We start from the raw sequence: 16,964 nt of genomic DNA on the forward strand, positions 1-16,964 counted from the left end.
TTGTAGATGGAGCTGCCGCAAAAGGTGGTGTTGATGATCTGTGTGTACCGGTTTTCCGGTGTCAGGACACGAGCCGTGGAGAGGAGGAGGGAGGAGAAGGAGGAGGAGAAAAGATATAGCATACGATGGACAGGTTCTTGAACATCTTGGAGACGTTGCAGCTCTTGCTGGACGGGAAGTTGGCCATGAGGTTCGGCCAGCCCGTCGTGTTCGGCTTGCCCATGTTGATGTCGAAGGGGATGTTGCCGCGCGGGTGGAACCAGACCTTGATGCCGTCCGAGTTGAGCTGCAGCGCGTAGACGCCGCCGCCGTTCTTGTTGAAGCCGTCGCCGTAGCTGTCCTTGGCGCCCGTCAGGCCGCAGCCGGCACTTGCGTTTTTTTTTCGTGTTAGCCTCTCTCTCTCTCTCTCTCTCTCTCTCTCTCTCTCTCTCTCTCTCTCTCTCTCTCTCTCTCTCTCTCTCTCTCTCTCTCTCTCTCTCTTTTTGTCATTTTATTGCAGACAGGAGGCGGTCCAAAAAAACTCACGGGTTCTTGACCTCGCCGTCGCACGTCGGGCCGGCCTTCATGTCGCAGTCCCTGCGGACCTCGGTGCCCCGGAGGCTCGGGAACGCGCACTGGCCGCACGTGTGCAGCGACACTATGTTGGCCGACTGGCTGGGCCAGCCGCTGCCCTCGAGTATGTCGATCTCGCTGTACGGGTTCTCGTCGGCATTGTATGCCCAGCTGTTTCGGGGGGGAGAGGTGTTAGGGGACACACAAAGATGACAAGCGAAAGAAGAAGAAAAAGGAAGAGGGAAGAGGGGGGGTTGGTGGCTTCTACGCACAAGGCCGGCCAGCTGCCGCACGCGTTGCCCGGCATGTGCTGGATGTCGACCAGCATCAGGCCGCTGTCCCACGTGGCCTTTGACTCGAGCCGCACCGCCTTGCGGCCGGGGCCCTTGGGGTTGAGGGTGCTGTTGTAGTCGACGCCGATGTAGAGCTGGTTGCCGCGGTAGGCGATGAGGCCGCTCTTGATGCCCTCCTGCTTGCTGACGTAGTCGACGAACCCCGAGGTCGGGTCCCCGTCCGCGTATCCTAGCTTTTGGAAGTACGCCCTCTATATTGTGGTTTTTTGCCCCAAGTTAGTATGCCCACTGCGACATCTTTGATTCCGCTGAACCGCTCTCTGCGGAAAAAAATGATACGTACGTCTCGTACAACAAAGAGGTCGTAGAAGCCGTTGGACTTGTCGTACGTCTTGACAAGCGTGTACGTCTGCTGGGCGCTGACCGCGGCGGCGGCGGCGAGCAGCACGGTCAGGATCTTGGCAAATGCCATATTCTTTTGGTTGCTGGCTTCTGGCGATGGTAACTTCTTGCCCCCGCAGAGTGTTTTGTCCCCTGCTCGCCGAGCATAGGCTTTTATTACCCTGCGAGCGGTTTTGGTGAGAGGGATAAAAGCAACTGACGAGGGAGGGCGAGGACCGATCACTGACAGCCAGAGATTTCCCACAAGCCCTAGGGGGGTAGAGAGCCGGCTGGTTCATAATAAGGCCCCTTGGGTGCGGACGGCAGCCCAGTACGAAAGGGTCACATTCCTCCAAGCTCCTCTCTCTCTCCAGCCCATCCGCCCTCGAGAATTCCATTTTCACTAGCGCAGCTTCGGAGCTACCCAGCTATCGATGCGGGGATTCCATCCTCGTGGAGGCGCGCCCGTCTAGACCATGGCGCCCCCGATGCTGCCACGGCCTTGGCTCGCTTGCCGGCTCCAAGCATCCAAGCCTGGCGGGAGCTGTCGTGAACGAAGTGCTGCCGTGTTGATGATTGCCCTTTTTTTTTGTTGCTCGATGCGCGGACGATGCTGAGCTACAGGACACCGGCTCTAGACCGGAACAGCTAGCGTTAGCAGCCACCGGCATTCTGACAAGCGCGCCCACCCAGCTAGGCCCAGATAGAGTTGCGTAGTCGGGGCCGAGAAATGGAGGATATCTTCCGGGGCGCGGGGGCGTCGGATGAGGCTGGCGCCTCGCCGCCAGCCCCGGCCTGTTGAGCCATTCGGATCCTGCGAGAGCGGATGGCTTCGATGTTAGCCGTATACCGGTCTCAGAGGCGAGTGAGTGGCTGCAAGCTTCGTCCGAGCTGCGCCAGGCTACATTTAGGGTTTCCCCCGGCCACAAAGCCGGACCTACGCCAGCCCCGACAGTGGCGGAAGTGTATAAAGTCACCTGGACCAAGTCAGGGGGCCTTGGCGCCAGCCAGAGGCATAGGCACGCTCGAACTGAGGACGCCAGGTCGGATGTGTTGATGGATGGTTAAGGAGTGATGTCGGATGCACTGAAACATCAAGCTGGACTCAAAGGTGGCAAAAAAAAACCCCCCACCATTTTCGCTACGACTGCAAAGGGAAACGGAACAAATTCGATTTCTCAGGGACCCGATTGGTGGTACCTAGCCTCCCTGATCAGCTCGCCGCCCTTCCAGTACACGACCTCGTCGGGCCCCCTCTCGTCCCAGGGCCGCTCGCGCGAGCCGACCCCGACGCTGGTGACGCGGTAGTACGTGCCCCTGCGCAGCGGCGGCGCCGGCGTCGGCGCGCCCTCGTCGCCGCCCCACGTGGCGCCTACGATGGCGCGCGCGAGCTCGGCCTGGCGGTGGCCGTCCGGGTCGACGAGCAGGCCGGAGCGCAGGAACAGCGCGGCCGCGTCCAGGACCCAGCCCCTGCCACCGCGGCCGGCCCTCGTGAACTCGAAGTTTGGCCGCTCCGCGTCGGCGAGCGCGTCGATGAAGCGCGCGGCGGGGACGTGGCCCGGGAGCGGCGGCAGAGCCACCTCGTGCTGGCCCTGGAGGCGGCGTTGAGACCCCGGGCAGGCCTGGACCTGGAGCCGAGCCAGTGGTCCGTTGCGGCCCGGGTAGGCAGAGGGACTCAGGCTCAGGCGGACCGACCGCCGGTGGTGATCTTCCTTGCCGTCTTGGTCTAAATGTTCATCATCGGCCGGGCCACCGGTCCCAGTGGTCTCCAGATAGATGCTCCAGTGGTTGCCGCCTATTTCCAGGACGTCCTCGGCGACGAAGTAGGCTTGCAAAACGCTGTTCCCGACGTTGCGGATCATGTCCCGCTCCACGTGAGAGATGTAGCTCACACGCTCGAAGGCGGGTGCGGTGTAGTAGATGTGATCATGTGTGATGCTGGTGCGAGACACCATTGGTGCCAGATCCTCCTCCTCATCCTTCTTACTAAAGCAGGCGCCCATTTCTGTCAAGGGGTGAGCGGGGCCCGCAAGTTCGGGGGAAGGGGTGGGGAATCTAATGAAGTTTGGACTTGAAGGGTGTTGGAAGGTAAGTCGACTGGGTGGAGGAAGGTGATGGATGATGGACTTGATATGAGAAAAAAAGCAAAACAACACCGAGCAATGCTGATAATTATACTAGGGCTGGGAAACCACCCAAGATGACAGGGCATGCAAAATCGAGGCTAAAGCTAGCAGCAACGATATGCAAGACAACGAACCGAGGGAATGACGCTGCAAGGTCGAGTGGGCCGACGGGCCGCGGTATGCAGGCCAGACTGCAGACATCTGGGAGTGAGACCGGGTATCAATGCTTTGAATAGCTAGCATACATCTCGTCAAGGAACAGGCAACCTCCACAGTGCCCCCCGTGATGGCGTTCCTGAGACAGAGAGACGAACCGGCCGGTCATACGTGGCCCAATGGAGCCGGCGCGCGTGGGCTATCGCGATTGGCTGCGAGGCTGGGCGGTTCCGTGAATGGCTTCCAAGCAACGGGAGCACAGCATCGTGCCAGCGAATTCCACTGCTCGTACTGCTTTGTGGCCCAGTTGTTGCGAGGTTCCATATTCCGGCTCCACAGACGGCATCCCCCTGGTTGTGGTTTTGGTGTGGGTGGCCAGGTGGGAGTCGAGCTGCTCGACACAGCTGCCTAGGAAACAACGGTGCTGCAACCCGCTGATACGCCTGTGCCTGATTATCTGTTGCCGGCCCCATCACAGACCACATCGCGTGGGATATTGCGTCTCTCTAGTCCCAGTCCCTGGAGAATCACTCAACTGGTGTCAAGATGCAATGCAGGATGTGCTTCACGAGGTTGTGTGTTTGAGTGTAAATCTACCAAGGCAAAAGAACTAGATTTCTCTGGGGCATTGGGTATAAGTAGCACGTACCTGCTGTTTTGTTTACCAGTTTCATAAGCCGTGGGCGACGCCAATGTCACCAAAAATATATGTGGTAGAATCCGAAATGCTCATCAATCCATCTACTTTCCTTGACTTGCGAGCCAGGCCTTCCCCTTGAGCATCTCGATGACGCTATCCCTCATCCACCAGCCGTTCTCGCTCGCGGGAACGTCAGGTACTGCGTCAACAGCAGCGCCCACCCCAGTGTCTGCCCGCTCCGGCTCCAAGATTTGAACACCTTTGCTGCCCGCTTTATTCCTGCTCTTCCCACGGCTGCTGTGACCTCCTGGCGGGGGCATCATGCTTGCAGCATCCGCCTCTGCGGCTGAGCTGCTACCGCCCTCAGTGGCCACCCTTCTTCGATCCGCCCACTCAAACAACATCTTGAGGCCAAGCAGCTCGTCGCGCCCGCCTACCTCGAGCGCCTCCTCCAGCACCAGCCGCGAATCCACCGCGCTGGCGCCCTCGTCGCCTAGTGCGCATCGATCCAGCACCGCAGCGCGCTCCGCATACGTGATGCCCTGTAGAGAGGGCAGATTGAATACCCACTCCAGCGGATCTCTGGAGGTGGCCGTGACAGCCGTAAGGCTAGTGCCATCTCCTTTGGCCGCCGTGTTCAACGCGTTACTGTCACTATGATGTCCGAGAGCCTGCAGAGTCGCCCCGAAGACGCCGTCGCGAGTTGGTCTGCGCCGCAGGTGGAGACACTGGTTGGCGCGGAAAGCAGCAACCATGTCGGCGTTGGCGCCCGGCGCCGCCTTGCCTGCCTTCTTGGCGGCGCCAGACTTTGCCGGGGCGGTGAAATCGATAGTGAGGTCCCAGTAGCCCATGGATGCCGCATCAGTTCGCACGGAAGCGATATCGTCGAGCGGCGGGAGGAGGCATGGGGTTTGACGCCGGATGAGCATATGGACTGGGGGCTCAGGAGGGACGTCGGGGGCGGGCGTGGCAGCACCGGCGTGCGCGTTTTTGGCGCTCCGCGACCTAGTGTACGGTGTCGGTGTGCTCGTTGCGGCCGACTTCTTAGTCTTGGCGCCTAGTTTCGGATCAAAGGCCGTGGTCGTTGCGGCCGGTGCTGTCGGCTGCCTGAGCTGTATCATGACGGGTACCGATATAGGCTGCCCTGTAGCCATGTCCTTGACAACCAGGCAACGCGGCTCTGTGGCAAGGACCCAGAAGTGCCTGAAGGCTTGTAGGTGAGAGCTGTTATCCTGAACGGTGGCGGGGAAAAGCGGGTAGAAGGCAATGAGCAACGCGGCAATGGCGAGGTCGCTCGTGCCGAGCGTGGTGGTGCCGCAGCCCAGGAAGAGCGTGCCGATGGCCAGGTGAGCTGCCATGTGGCTGCCATATGTCGTGTGCGGGTCGTCTCGCCCATGCAGCGCGCGAAGGCGCCGAAGCACCACCAAATCACCCGTTCCTGCCATGACGATTGCGCATGACAACGCTAGCACGTTTACGCACATGCGCACGTTCGCCTGCGCCATCTGCCCGTCGAACCTGGCCACAGGCTGCCTTAGGGCCCGCATGAAGCCGTCAAGGTACTGCACAAGGACGTCCCGCACCTTCTCGTTGGCCGAGCCGGCGAACCGGAGACCCATAGCGAAACATAGGCCTGTCATGATGGAAAAGAATGGGAGGTCGCTGCTCCTCAACGTTGGTCCTGGCCACTTTTTGTGCAGGCGCTGGTGCTCAGCCGGCAGGTTTTCATGGATCCAGTCGGTAGTGGGCTTGATGCGGCTCCAGAGTATGAGATTCTTGGCCACGGTCCGGAGTAGCAGGATGTCGGGCCGCACGTAGTCGAACTGAAGAATCGAGTCGGGGACGTCAATCTTGCGGGCCACGATGTGGTCCTCGGATTTCATGAAAATGAGCGCTATGGCTACCACGGCCCCTGCAGCGGAGCGGTCCAGCACGTTCACGAGCTCAACCTTCTTTGCCGTCGAGGCAACCGTCAGGAGCTTCTCAGTCAGGCGCATGTCGTGGAGCCCCTTGAGATCTGACCCCTTGCCAAGGTTGATCAAGCCAAGCGCAAAACCGGCAGCCAGTCGGTAGCCCTCGTTTCTCAGAGGGTCCTCTTCCTCCTCGTCCTCGAGATGCTCGATCTCGGACATCATCACCTCGCTCATGCGCCGGTGCTGGGTGTTGCAATACAACAACCCAATTCCCATGATACCCGTCGTCTGGGTCAGATGCGACAGGTTCAGCTCGGCGGCTCCACGCGGCAACATCCTCGTAACATGCACCGAGAGAAGCCGCGTGATGAGGGAGTCCATGGTTCCAATGTACGACGCTGCCAGGCCAAGCAACAACCCTATCGATGTCATGGTGTGTTTCGGCGTCAGGTACTTAAATGCCACCCACTTGGCCACCGACTTGAGGTGACCGTTGAGACCAAGCGCAAGAAGGAAGCCGGCGTGTCGATTGTTAAGATCGTTGCCGGGCTTGTTGAATAGAATCCACGAAGTATCTATGCCCTTGGCCTGCGGGGAGATGGATAGCCCGCCAGCCACGCCCTGGTGGAAGAAGGCCCAGTTTACCTTCTCTTCGGTGAACATGGACTTGTCCACGCTCACCGAGACATTGGCGGGTTTGATGTTGCACACGAGCTGAAAGCCACCGATTGGAAACTTCTGTGTGAGAAGAGGAAAGCGCAGGGCGTAGAAAAGCATCCCGCGCCCCGCCGGGATAGCCAGCGTGCTGGTGGCTGCAGTCGTGGCAAGCTCCTTTTGCTTCTCCAGGTACTCCGCATCTGTCCATTTCGGATCAGGATCCAAGCGAAGCGTTCGCGGCTTCTGTGACGACAGTAGATTCTGTGCCTCGTTCAGTCTACGATCATCCTTGAAGAGGGCGCGGACCACTGCCTGGCGCTCGCTGCCCTCGACCTCCTCGATGCTGTTGCTGTTAAGGTCGTCGAGGTTCCTGCATAGGAGCTGGACATCCCATTGGACCACATGTGAGGGATTCTGGATATCATTCAGCGAGTTAGAGATGATAGTCTGCCGGCGGCGCGAAGTGAAAACTTCCCGGTTGCGTTGCGAGTCGGTTCGAAAACAAGGAGCTAGGGGATAGGTGACACGTACGCTGTTGCTGATGATACTGTGTCGGAACAGCCTATCAGGCTTGAGGACGGCGCTAATATCGGTACGGTCCACAAGCTTGAGCAAGCCATTTGACCAGGTTGGTGGTGGATGAGACTGACACATCGATATGGCATCCCGTAGCGGGGTGGTGATGGCCTCTGGAAGCGTGTCCAGGACTTGATTTGTAAACCCGCAACGATGAAGCGTCTCCACAATCTGCACATGGCTACTCATGGACGAGAGCGAGTTGAAAAAGTCTCTGAACATCAGCGTCCGAGGCGTGATTCTACCCCACCGGCGCTCGTCTGGGCTGTCCTTCTGGCTCTGCTGGGTTGCGGTCGAGTAAACGTCTGCCAGCGTCGGGAATGGGTCGCCAGCCACGCCGGTGATTTTCTCTTGTATCCAGTCGAGTACCGCCGGAATTTTCTCTGGTCGAGGTAGAGGTGGACTCAGGTCGAGATCTGAGTGGGGGAAACGGTTAGAAATATGAAACCCAACGAGTGGCGAGGGCAGGCGCCGGCTTCATGATACCAAAACTAACCTCCATCGTGTCTTGGATCCACGCTGACCTGAATGCCCAACTCGTACAGATGCACGAAGTCGTGCCACCTGAGCCACCTTGCGATCTGACAAGTGACCACTCGCAAGTCTGCGGGCCCAGGGAACAGGGATTCGGCTGCGAGTGTGTCGAGCTTCTGCTCCTCCATGAGTAGATGGAGCCCCATGATGATGCTCCAGGCCGCGCTCCTTCTCGTCTCGAGGCTGCGGCCTGACGCTGTTGGCATGTAGCCCGACTCTCCAACAAGCAGATCACCGGCCTCACTCGCCATGAATTCCCGAGCATATCTGATATGTTGGTCGAGGAAATCTTCCTCCCCGGGCTGGCTGGCATCTGGGCCTACCATTTCAGCGAAATGGGCCTCCTCCAACACCCACCTCCACCCTCCGCGCTGCATCCAAGCTGGCGATGCGAGCGACCGTGGGGTCTCAAAAGCGAGCATTTGGTTCCATTTGCTCGGTTGATTTGGCAAGGCTGATGGGTCCGCAGCGGCTGGCTGGCTGCGTGACACACCCGAGGGGCCAAGTGCCAGGAACAAGACGAAAAGCTCCATCACAAGACTCGACCATTCAACGTTCGCAACTTGGCCGGTGTAGTGATCACCCATCCACTGCATAATGTGCCACCATGCCGCGAGCATGCGTTCCCCATGGGAGTCCGGGAGGATGCTCCGGCAGGCCTGTAAAACTCTGTGGACTTGGCGCGTTCTAGGTTCAAGCTGTATCTGTATCCGGTGGAATGCGCCCTGCTTGTCGCGGATGTCGACTATCCCCCGCGCCTTCGGGTGGCACACCCCTTCCAACTGAGCGCCGGACAGCCCGACGCGGATCGGCGCTCGTTCTGTACTCCCCTGGCGAGTAAATCTGAAAGGATGCTCGAGGCTGTTCAAGTTCTCATAAAAGAGCGGCGGAAGAGTGACCTTGGTCAGCTCGCTCCAGGGACCCTGAATGCTGAATTCTCGATGACCAGCCATATTCTCGGAGAGAATCAGGATCATGGACTGGTCGCCATCGACGATCTTGCAGGAATCCACCACGCTTTGCGCCCTCCGGAGCGGGCCCCAGGTCACAACCATGTCCGACTCGACGGGGCCTTGTCTTCTCCTTCCTCCCTTGGAGGCGTCGCCGCGCGTGGCCGTGGACCTCTTTTTGCGCGACTGAACATGTAGAGTCACGAGCTGCAGGCGCTTGTCGACAGGGTCTTGAATTCCAATGACAAGGTACGTGCGGTCCTCCTCGTCAACCGCAAACGGCGGGCCAACCACGATAAACACCTTGCACTGGCTTCTGGCGGGCCGGTCTGAAAGCGAGAAGCGGACGTTGGCGTTGTCCATGGGCACGCTGTGGATCTTTGTCAGGCGGATTTCCTTGGTGAGACCGTCAACCAGGTCACCATCCTCCAGCGCGATGTTTTGGAACCCCTCAAAGTCCCCGCCATCTCGCAGGGAGTCGAGTATGTCAACTGCCGGGGGCTCCAGGAAGCCCTTGCCACTTTGACTGTAGTTGCCGCTCATGTTCACTGGGGCATAGCCTCCACTGATGCGGCCGCGCTGGCCCCCATGCGAGTCGAGTCGCCTGCCACCAGGGTGTGTGATCATGGATTCGTTGGCAAAGGGGGCGCGCTCATGCGATGCCGACAGGTCCGCTCTAGCAAGAAGGGAGCTCACGCGCCGCGACTGACGCCTCGTCACTTCACCCCCCTTGTCCGAGTCCATGGCCAATGCCAGGTCCAGCGATTTCTCGATTCGCTCGCTCCTCCGCGTCTTCTTTACCGGCAGTTGTGCTCCCATGCTCTCCCGGAAACTGGGCGCAACAGGGCTAGCGGCCCGGCTCTTCATCCCAGGCTGCATGGAACTTCGGCGCCGAGATGGTCCGGGCTTGGGCTTCTTGGTCTGGCGTGTGAAGACATCTTCGGGTTTGAGATAGACGAGCTTCCAGATGGTATACATGCTTGTCTCTCGGTTGACCGTGATGGCCAGCACGAGGTCCTCGGCAGCGTCCGTCCTCGACTGGCCAGGCCGCCTAACAGCCTCGACATGGATAATTTCTTCAGCTGTATCGAGAAACGGTGTCCGGGGGGACGTCCGTCTCTTGCGGCCTTTCGACGGTTTGTCTGGCTGGGAGACAACCAGGCCCAACTCGAGAAAAGGATCCGTCAAGCACACCAGTCGGGGCCAATGCGAGTCGGTCTTCTCCAGGGGTGGCTCCCACATGTTTTCGAGGGTAGAGCTCAGCCTCAGGGGCAGGGTTTTGGGCTTTCCCAAGCCCTCGGTCGAGAACTGAAGCTGGGCTACGCGAGGAGAGAGGGGCGAGAGGGGCGGGGCGATGAAGTCGTTCGGAGGGACACGAGGGAACTTGAGGGTGACAGGCGAAAGGTGGTCGGCCTTGTGTCTGCGCTGAATGATGACGCCGATCGGGGCGGCACAGGCAGCCTCGACCTCGAATGGCATGTGGACGATGTGGCTCGTGCCGGAAAGGAAGTATATGTGCGCCTGGGTCTTGAGGAACACCACGAGTGCCTTGGACAGCCCGGACCGCTGGCCGCCAGTCTTTTCGTCCTGATCATCGCCCTCGCTCGGTTTCTCGTCGTCCTCGGGGGTGGGGAAGTGCGTGATTAGGGCCTGGCTGATGGGCTCGCTCTCAGCAGCAAACTTGAAGCTCTTGCGGAAGAGCCCACCGCGAGACCAAAGAACGGTGTCTCGGGTAATAAGGAGCTCGTCATCGCCGTCATCTCCGCAACGATGGCCGTCGGGGATGACCTCCCAGGTGTAGAGGTCTGGTGATGGGTCGGGAGGGAGAATCTCTTCGCTAACGGCATGGCAGAGTCCTGTCGGCTGGTGGATGCCGAAAGACGTCACCGAAGCCATCCTGCTTGCTTTGATCCATAAGCTTTGCAAAGTCAGGAGTCGGCGTCGTGCGGGGTGCGAGAAAAGCCCGTTTGGGGTACTTGGGCGTGTGGGCGTGCGGTCCAGAAGCCAAGTCCAGGTAATAAGCACGCTTGGCCAATGTCACCCAGAGTGAACCCGTCATGGGAGTGTCAAGTCTTGACTGCCGATGCAGGTTGAGGGCCTGCCTTTCTTGGTGGCGTAGGAGCTCCGGCTGGCAGTCGCGTCGCACGCGAATTCCGTCCTCGATCCCAACCTGGCGGTTCCCTCCCTCCATCCCCACCAACGGCGGCGCCTGAAGTGAATAAATCGAGGCGGGGACCCTTGTTATTGGTTGTGTTCCTGGTAAAGTGGGCCGCGCAACCAATGCGATGCCTGAGGCGAGCACTTAATTCGTGACGTAGCTGAGGACCTCGGCCTGAGCTCCAAAGCTCCCAACCCAAAATCTCCATACCACCCGCCCCCAGCCAGAGCTCCCACGCCATGCGCAGTGCCTCTCGACCGCCCTAATGTCCGACGCGTCGCCTGAGGTAGGCGATGGCACAAGGCCCCTAGATGCGGCCGCCAGCCCGCCGTCGCGTCCTGCCGCCGACGCCGAGCCTCAGGCCCAAGAAGCCCAAGACGCGTCCAGCAGCTCCCCAGAAGCGGTCGAGTCCGCGACAGGCGGAGCAGCCGCCGACGCCAAGCCTGATGAGGCTGTCGAGTCGACGGAGGAGGACGACGAAGATGATGACGTAGAGGAGGAGGGGGACGACGACGACGACGAAGATGACGACGACGAAGATGATGATGAAGAACCAGAAGAACCACGACTCAAGTACACTCGTCTAACCCAGCATCTGGGCGCGGTGTACAAAAATGGCGATGCCACGAGCAGCTTCCTCGTCGCCGGCGACAAGATGGCAAGCTCTCTCGCCCCCTCGACCGCTCTTCTGCGCTAACACATGCTGCGTCGCTCTAGATCGTCGGCACGCACAGCGGTAACATTGTATGGCCCCTTCCCCCAGCCGCTTAAGACACCGACCCCTGACCAAAATGCCGTGCAGCATGTCATGCAACTGCCTACCTTCCAGTCTCTCTTCGTCTACCACGCGCACTCTGCTTCGGTGACATCGCTGTCGATATCCCCTTTTCCTCCGCCGTTGTCTGTGCTCAAGCCAGACGCCGTCCTCAAGGCCGCGGCTCTCAGCGGTGCCGGCAGTCCCCTCCGTCCGGCATCTAGACATTCCAAGCAATCCGATGCGTCACCCGCCGCTGTCTCGAGAAAGCCCAAGGAGTCTCCAGCTGTCCCCAACATCCCATCGAACAACATCTACATCGCCACGTCCTCTATGGACGGCAATGTTTGCGTGCAGTCATTGATCGATCGAAGGGATGTGCAGCTTCGCAACTTTGCGCGCCCCGTCCAGACGGTGGCCCTGTCGCCAGATTATAAAAACGACCGTACCTATCTCTCAGGGGGTTTGGCCGGGAACCTGATACTCACCGTAGGGGGGCATCCCGGGAAGAGCAACTCAACAACGATAGGGACAGCTGCCGCCACGGCCTCCGGATGGCTAGGCACCATCGGTCTTGGCGGCAACGCCGGCAAAGACACCATCCTTCATTCAGGCGAGGGGACCATCAGCAGCATAAAATGGTCCTTGTCTGGCAAGTACGTTGTCTGGTTGAACGAGCACGGAATCAAGATCATGCGGGCCAAGATTAAGCTCGAGAGCGCCGATCTGGACGACGCCTGGAAGCGCATCGGCCACATCGACCGACCACAGACAGCCGAGTGGGACGCCATGGCAAGCGCATGGAAGGGTAGAGCTGAGTGGATTGACGAGCAGGCCGTCGACTCGGACGACGGTGAGGTTGCCGAACCAAAATTCGAACGCACCGGCTCGCCTTCTCCTGCAGCCGAGAAGCTGAAGCAGCAGCAGTCGAAGCACGACAAAAGCATTGAGAAACTTGTGGTTGGATGGGGCGGCACGATATGGGTCATCCATGTGCACCCCGGTGGAATGGGAGTCGGCAAACACGTTGGCGAGCGGTCGATCGGCCGAGCCGAAATACATCAAAAGTAAGTGACCATCAGCCTAGTTGAGGATGTCTTCTCCAGAGTGTCGGGGTTGCGGGATGCTGATTAAAGATTAAATATTCAACAGACTTCGCATGGACTGTTTGATTTCGGGAATTTCCTTGTATACCCAGAACCTTTTGTTAGTTCTTGCTTATTGCTTGCCTAATGACGAGGATGAGGAGGAGGATGAGGGACCCCATACGCAAGGGCAGGGTCATCAGTCGAAGCCCTCTACAGCCTCTGGAAGCAGCGAGCCGTCTGGGGGCATCCGACGGAGGCAGAACAATCAGCCACCAGAGCTGCGACTGATCGACCTCGGGTCGCAATCCGAGGTTTACAAAGACGGTCTCAGCATGAGCCGGTACGAAAGGCTGTCCGCAAGCGACTACCATCTCGGCGTTTTACCGGCGTCCAATGCTGCGGCGGTTACTTCTTCAAAGGGCGCACTTGAGGCTCTGGCTGGCTTCGGTACAGACATGTGGAATGCGGCCATCAATCCCAAGATGCTGTTCAGCTCCGGAGCCAGCATCATGAGCAGCAACAGCAACGATGCCAGCTCAGCTACCAAGGCCCACACCGTCTCCGGAAGCATCAAGGGCATGATGAGAATGCAGACGCAAGCCATTCATCCCAGCCTCGATAAGCCAGGAACCAAGATTTTTATCCACAGCCCTTACGACTGCATCCTCTCGACCAAGCGAGATTTGGGTGATCATCTCGTATGGCTGCTAGAACGGCAGGAGTATCAGAAGGCCTGGGAGCTGGTCGATGAGCACCCAGAGATCATGGCCACGGTCACGAACCTGCCGGAGCTGCCTCCCTCAACGCCAACTGCCGACAGATCTGGCCCAACGACACAGTCCTCGGACGATTTCTTTGATGATAGCGCTTCGGTTGTGGAGGCGGCAAGCCGCGTGTTCAACTCTTCGGCCGCAAAAGAAAAAAGACGGATCGGAGAGTTGTGGATGCAGGAGCTGGTTGAGGAGGGCGACTGGGTCCGGGCTGGGCAGGTGGCGGCCAAGGTTTTGGGGAGCGCTGACCGATGGGAAAAGTGGATTTGGACGTTTGCCGGCGCCGACAAGTTCGACGAGATCGCCAACTACATGCCAACGGAACCCATGCGCCCGCCGATCAAGACGTCTGTTTACGAAGTTGTCTTGGGTCACTACATCAAGGAGGATAAACCACGGTTCCGTGAGCTCTTGGATCGTTGGCCAACAGACCTCTTCGACATCAACACTATCACCACGGCTCTGGAGAACCAGCTCAACTACCGTGACGTTAGGGAGAGCAGCGTGGAAGACGGAGAAAAGGGCCGTGACTGGCGGATAGTGATGGAGAGTCTGGCGCGGCTGCACGAGGCCAATGGCCGCCATCGTGAGGCTCTCCGATGCCACATACGGCTGCAGGATGCCGACAGCGCGTTCCGCCTCATTAGGGAACGCCACCTTGCCGATGCTGTGGCAGACGACATCCCCAGCTTTATCAATCTGCGAGTCCCAGCTGGCATGGAAAACAAGATGAAGCTGTCGGAACTTGAGGAGGCAACTGCTGACGCTATTACGCTCCTCGTTGACGAGGCACAGCATGGCCTGGTCAAGCCTGAGATCGTCGTGTCCCAGCTTCGCGAGAAGGATTTGAACACGTACCTCTTTTTCTATCTGCGCGGCCTGTGGAGCGGGGATGGGATCCAGCAACAGGAGCACGAGATGGGCGACCGGCTGCGCGACGAGAGCCGATCGCTTGTGGACGACTTTGCAGACCTCGCCGTTCATCTCTTCGCGTCGTACGACAGAGCACTGTTGATGGAGTTTCTCGAAAAGTCGCTATCGTACTCGTACGAAAGGGCAGCCTCGGAGTGTGAAAGCTACAATTACATCCCCGAGCTGGTTTACCTATACGCCAAGACGGGCCAGATGAAGCGAGCGCTCTACCTTATCATCGACCGTCTGGGTGATGTCAGCCGGGCTATCGCCTTTGCCAAGACGCAGGACGACCCAGACCTTTGGGAGGACCTCCTCAACTACAGCATGGACAAGCCGCGCTTCATCAGGGGCCTGCTCGAGGAGGTTGGAACCGCCATCGACCCTATCACGCTAGTTCGCCGGATACCCCAGGGACTCGAAGTGCCCGGCTTGCGCGAGGGCCTCACCCACATCATGAAGGAGCATGAAATTCAGCACAGCATCTCATCGGGTGTGGCGCGCGTCCTCCGCTCCGAAGTTTCAACCGCCCAAGCCACACTACGGGGAGGGCAGCGGCGGGGCGTCAAGTTCGAGGTCGCCGCCGTGTCACAGAACCCTGGTCACCTGCACATCGAGCCGAAAGCAGCGCCTGCAGCCACAGCTGGCATCGCCACACCCAATGGGGTGGGTGCTGCGTCGGCGTTGGCAGGAGAGGGCGACTCGGTACCCGCCATCCCCGACCCCTCTGTCGCACAGCCGAAGGAGCCAGAGAAAGAGTGGTCACCGGGCCATTGCGCAGTCTGCTTCGAGGCCTTTACCGAGTGGGAGGTAGAGACTCTGGTCGGGTTCGCATGCGGCCATGTGTTCCACCTCTCGCATCTTCTCGAGACTCTCAATCCCGGCGGGCACCAGGCGGAGGCCAAGCAGGCAAATGGGGACGGCCCCTGGGTCGGCGAAAGGGCGAGTCGACGGAGGCAATACGTGGGCTCCAAGGTTACACACGCTCGGCTGCTCAGGGACAAGATCCAAGGAGGGTGTCCCGTCTGTCCAAGGAAGAGCAAGGAGATGTTATTAGCTTAGAGGAGACTCCTTTTTTTTCAATATGGTATGCCAAGTTTGAAAGCACGTTGGGAGTTATACGGCTTTTATTTTATGCAGCGTCACATGGCGGTGTCTCTACACATACCTCAACGCTGTACGCATCAACATATCTGGTGTCACTAGGGCTACGCATTTCAGTATACACAGACGCATAAGTACTTGTTTATTTACAGCAATGGGCAAGCTATACCTTCCATATTTTCAAGTGTCTGAACGGCTCGTGAGGACTCGACATTGTGTTCTCGCCATCTAACCCGTGCCGCAAAGCGTACTCACTTAGAAGAATGCTGTTTCCTCGCACGCAGGGTTGGCACCTGCGCGACGTGGAACCGCCCTGGCCGCGAGCCTGCCCCTTGCGCCTGTCAAGGTAGCCCCAAGCCGAGTGAAACTTGCTCGCATCTGGGCGAGCTCAAGCTCGGTAAGATACCTGTCGAGGTCGCTCCAGACACCGGAATAGTCCTCATACCCGTCAGCAATCGCGGTGTTCCCCAGCCAGCAGGAGGGGGGCTGGCCGGAGTGCTGCTGCTGGTCACGCCGAGGGGCGTCGTCGTCGTCGTCGACCCGGCAGTCCCCGATGTGGGGGTGCCGCTGCTCGACGTCCTCGGCTTGCTGCTGCTGCTGCTGCTGCGGCATCTGTCCGCCGCTGCCGCCGCCGCTGCCGGCTCGGGACTTTTGCGCACCGTCGCCGCCCTTGGGCCGGGAGGCGGCTCCGGGCCTAGCGGCGGAGTGGCTGCCGCGGGCGGCGTCCTTTGAGTCGCCCGTGTGGTGCTCGGCGGCCTCTCTGGGCTCGACTCTTTGGGACCTAGACATTTAGGGTGCTGGAAGAAGGGTTGCGCTAAGGGGGGTGTGAGGGTTAATGTCGTGGTTGGAGGAATGTGCGGCAACGGCGAGGTGAAGCTTGCGGATATTGTCTCGCGGAGCAACAACGTCAGGGACTGTTCTGTTCATTTTTATACATCCTGGTTTCTCTCCCAGGCTATGCCTACTCTTTTGTTGTTTGTAGACAAAGGCCCCCTCGCATCAAAGAAATGCCCACATCCAACAGTTGTCAGTCACAAAGCCGCCATCAGTGGATAATCACGGTCGCCAAGACCAGAAAGTCAAAGAGCCTTCAAAAACTGAGCACTATTTTGAGATTTTGTTCCTCCCAGTTTGTGGAATGGCAGTAAAGAGGGAAGATGTTGGAGCTAGAAAACGGAAGCGCGGCCTCAATGTCGCTCCTCCATCCAACCAACGAATTGTGGAAGAACGTTCTCGCATGACGCCATGCCGCATCACAGAGTCCATATGGCCGCCATCAAAGACCCTTGTCAACTCTTGTTCAGCACCCCCCACGGCTAGGCAAGATTGCCTACCACGCTCACCACAAAAAAGACGGCAGTCCTACGGGAGGTCCCGGAGGTTGAACGAAATTGTTAGTG

The 16,964-nt window shown here is 59.1% G+C and overlaps 5 protein-coding genes across 5 annotated transcripts in view; 1 reads left to right on the forward strand and 4 right to left on the reverse strand.

The window, feature by feature from the left end:
* Positions 1-1,317, reverse strand: part of GGTG_05578 (hypothetical protein) — a gene marked incomplete at its 5' end in the record, with an annotated part of 2,889 nt that extends 1,572 nt beyond the window's left edge. Inside the window, 4 exons of the mRNA XM_009223382.1 lie at positions 125-368; positions 526-723; positions 825-1,096; positions 1,189-1,317. Of these exons, the coding sequence (XP_009221646.1) occupies positions 125-368; positions 526-723; positions 825-1,096; positions 1,189-1,317 (843 nt within the window). The remainder of the gene's footprint in view (positions 1-124; positions 369-525; positions 724-824; positions 1,097-1,188) is intronic.
* A 1,041-nt stretch (positions 1,318-2,358) lies between these two features.
* Positions 2,359-4,181, reverse strand: GGTG_05579 (hypothetical protein). Its single transcript, XM_009223383.1, has 2 exons — positions 4,158-4,181; positions 2,359-4,038 (listed from the first exon to the last, which is right to left on the reverse strand). Exon 2 carries the CDS (start codon positions 3,227-3,229, stop codon positions 2,405-2,407), a length of 825 nt encoding a protein of 274 aa, XP_009221647.1. The 5' UTR covers positions 3,230-4,038; positions 4,158-4,181; the 3' UTR covers positions 2,359-2,404.
* GGTG_05580 (hypothetical protein) lies at positions 4,068-10,964 on the reverse strand. Its single transcript, XM_009223384.1, has 3 exons — positions 7,791-10,964; positions 7,250-7,710; positions 4,068-7,132 (listed from the first exon to the last, which is right to left on the reverse strand). The coding sequence occupies exons 1-3, from the start codon at positions 10,672-10,674 to the stop codon at positions 4,250-4,252; spliced, it is 6,228 nt and encodes a 2,075-aa protein (XP_009221648.1). The 5' UTR covers positions 10,675-10,964; the 3' UTR covers positions 4,068-4,249.
* Positions 10,965-11,095: 131 nt separating this feature from the next.
* GGTG_05581 (vacuolar assembly protein) lies at positions 11,096-15,741 on the forward strand. The gene is made up of 4 exons (XM_009223385.1): positions 11,096-11,594; positions 11,654-11,680; positions 11,739-12,757; positions 12,843-15,741. The coding sequence occupies exons 1-4, from the start codon at positions 11,202-11,204 to the stop codon at positions 15,520-15,522; spliced, it is 4,119 nt and encodes a 1,372-aa protein (XP_009221649.1). The 5' UTR covers positions 11,096-11,201; the 3' UTR covers positions 15,523-15,741.
* Positions 15,742-15,819: 78 nt separating this feature from the next.
* On the reverse strand, positions 15,820-16,353 carry GGTG_05582 (hypothetical protein; the record flags this gene model as incomplete). Its single annotated transcript, XM_009223386.1, has 1 exon — positions 15,820-16,353. One exon carries the CDS (start codon positions 16,351-16,353, stop codon positions 15,820-15,822), a length of 534 nt encoding a protein of 177 aa, XP_009221650.1.
* Between the last annotated feature and the right edge of the window lie 611 nt (positions 16,354-16,964).

This window comes from Gaeumannomyces tritici (genome assembly GCF_000145635.1).
Source record: "Gaeumannomyces tritici R3-111a-1 unplaced genomic scaffold supercont2.3, whole genome shotgun sequence".
NCBI classification, from domain to species: Eukaryota; Fungi; Ascomycota; class Sordariomycetes; order Magnaporthales; family Magnaporthaceae; genus Gaeumannomyces; species Gaeumannomyces tritici.

Bases quoted from the DNA above. Each gene is read 5' to 3' on its own strand.
- GGTG_05579 (XM_009223383.1), bottom strand. From the start codon at position 3,229: ATGGGCGCCTGCTTTAGTAAGAAGGATGAGGAGGAGGATCTGGCACCA.
- GGTG_05580 (XM_009223384.1), bottom strand. From the start codon at position 10,674: ATGGCTTCGGTGACGTCTTTCGGCATCCACCAGCCGACAGGACTCTGC. The intron at 7,711-7,790 runs GTTAGTTTTGGT...TCCCCCACTCAG, and splicing joins GGATCCAAGACACGATGGAG to ATCTCGACCTGAGTCCACCT. The intron at 7,133-7,249 runs GTACGTGTCACC...AATGATATCCAG, and splicing joins ACAGTATCATCAGCAACAGC to AATCCCTCACATGTGGTCCA.
- GGTG_05581 (XM_009223385.1), top strand. From the start codon at position 11,202: ATGTCCGACGCGTCGCCTGAGGTAGGCGATGGCACAAGGCCCCTAGAT. The intron at 11,595-11,653 runs GCAAGCTCTCTC...GCGTCGCTCTAG, and splicing joins TCGTCGCCGGCGACAAGATG to ATCGTCGGCACGCACAGCGG. The intron at 11,681-11,738 runs GTATGGCCCCTT...AATGCCGTGCAG, and splicing joins GCACGCACAGCGGTAACATT to CATGTCATGCAACTGCCTAC.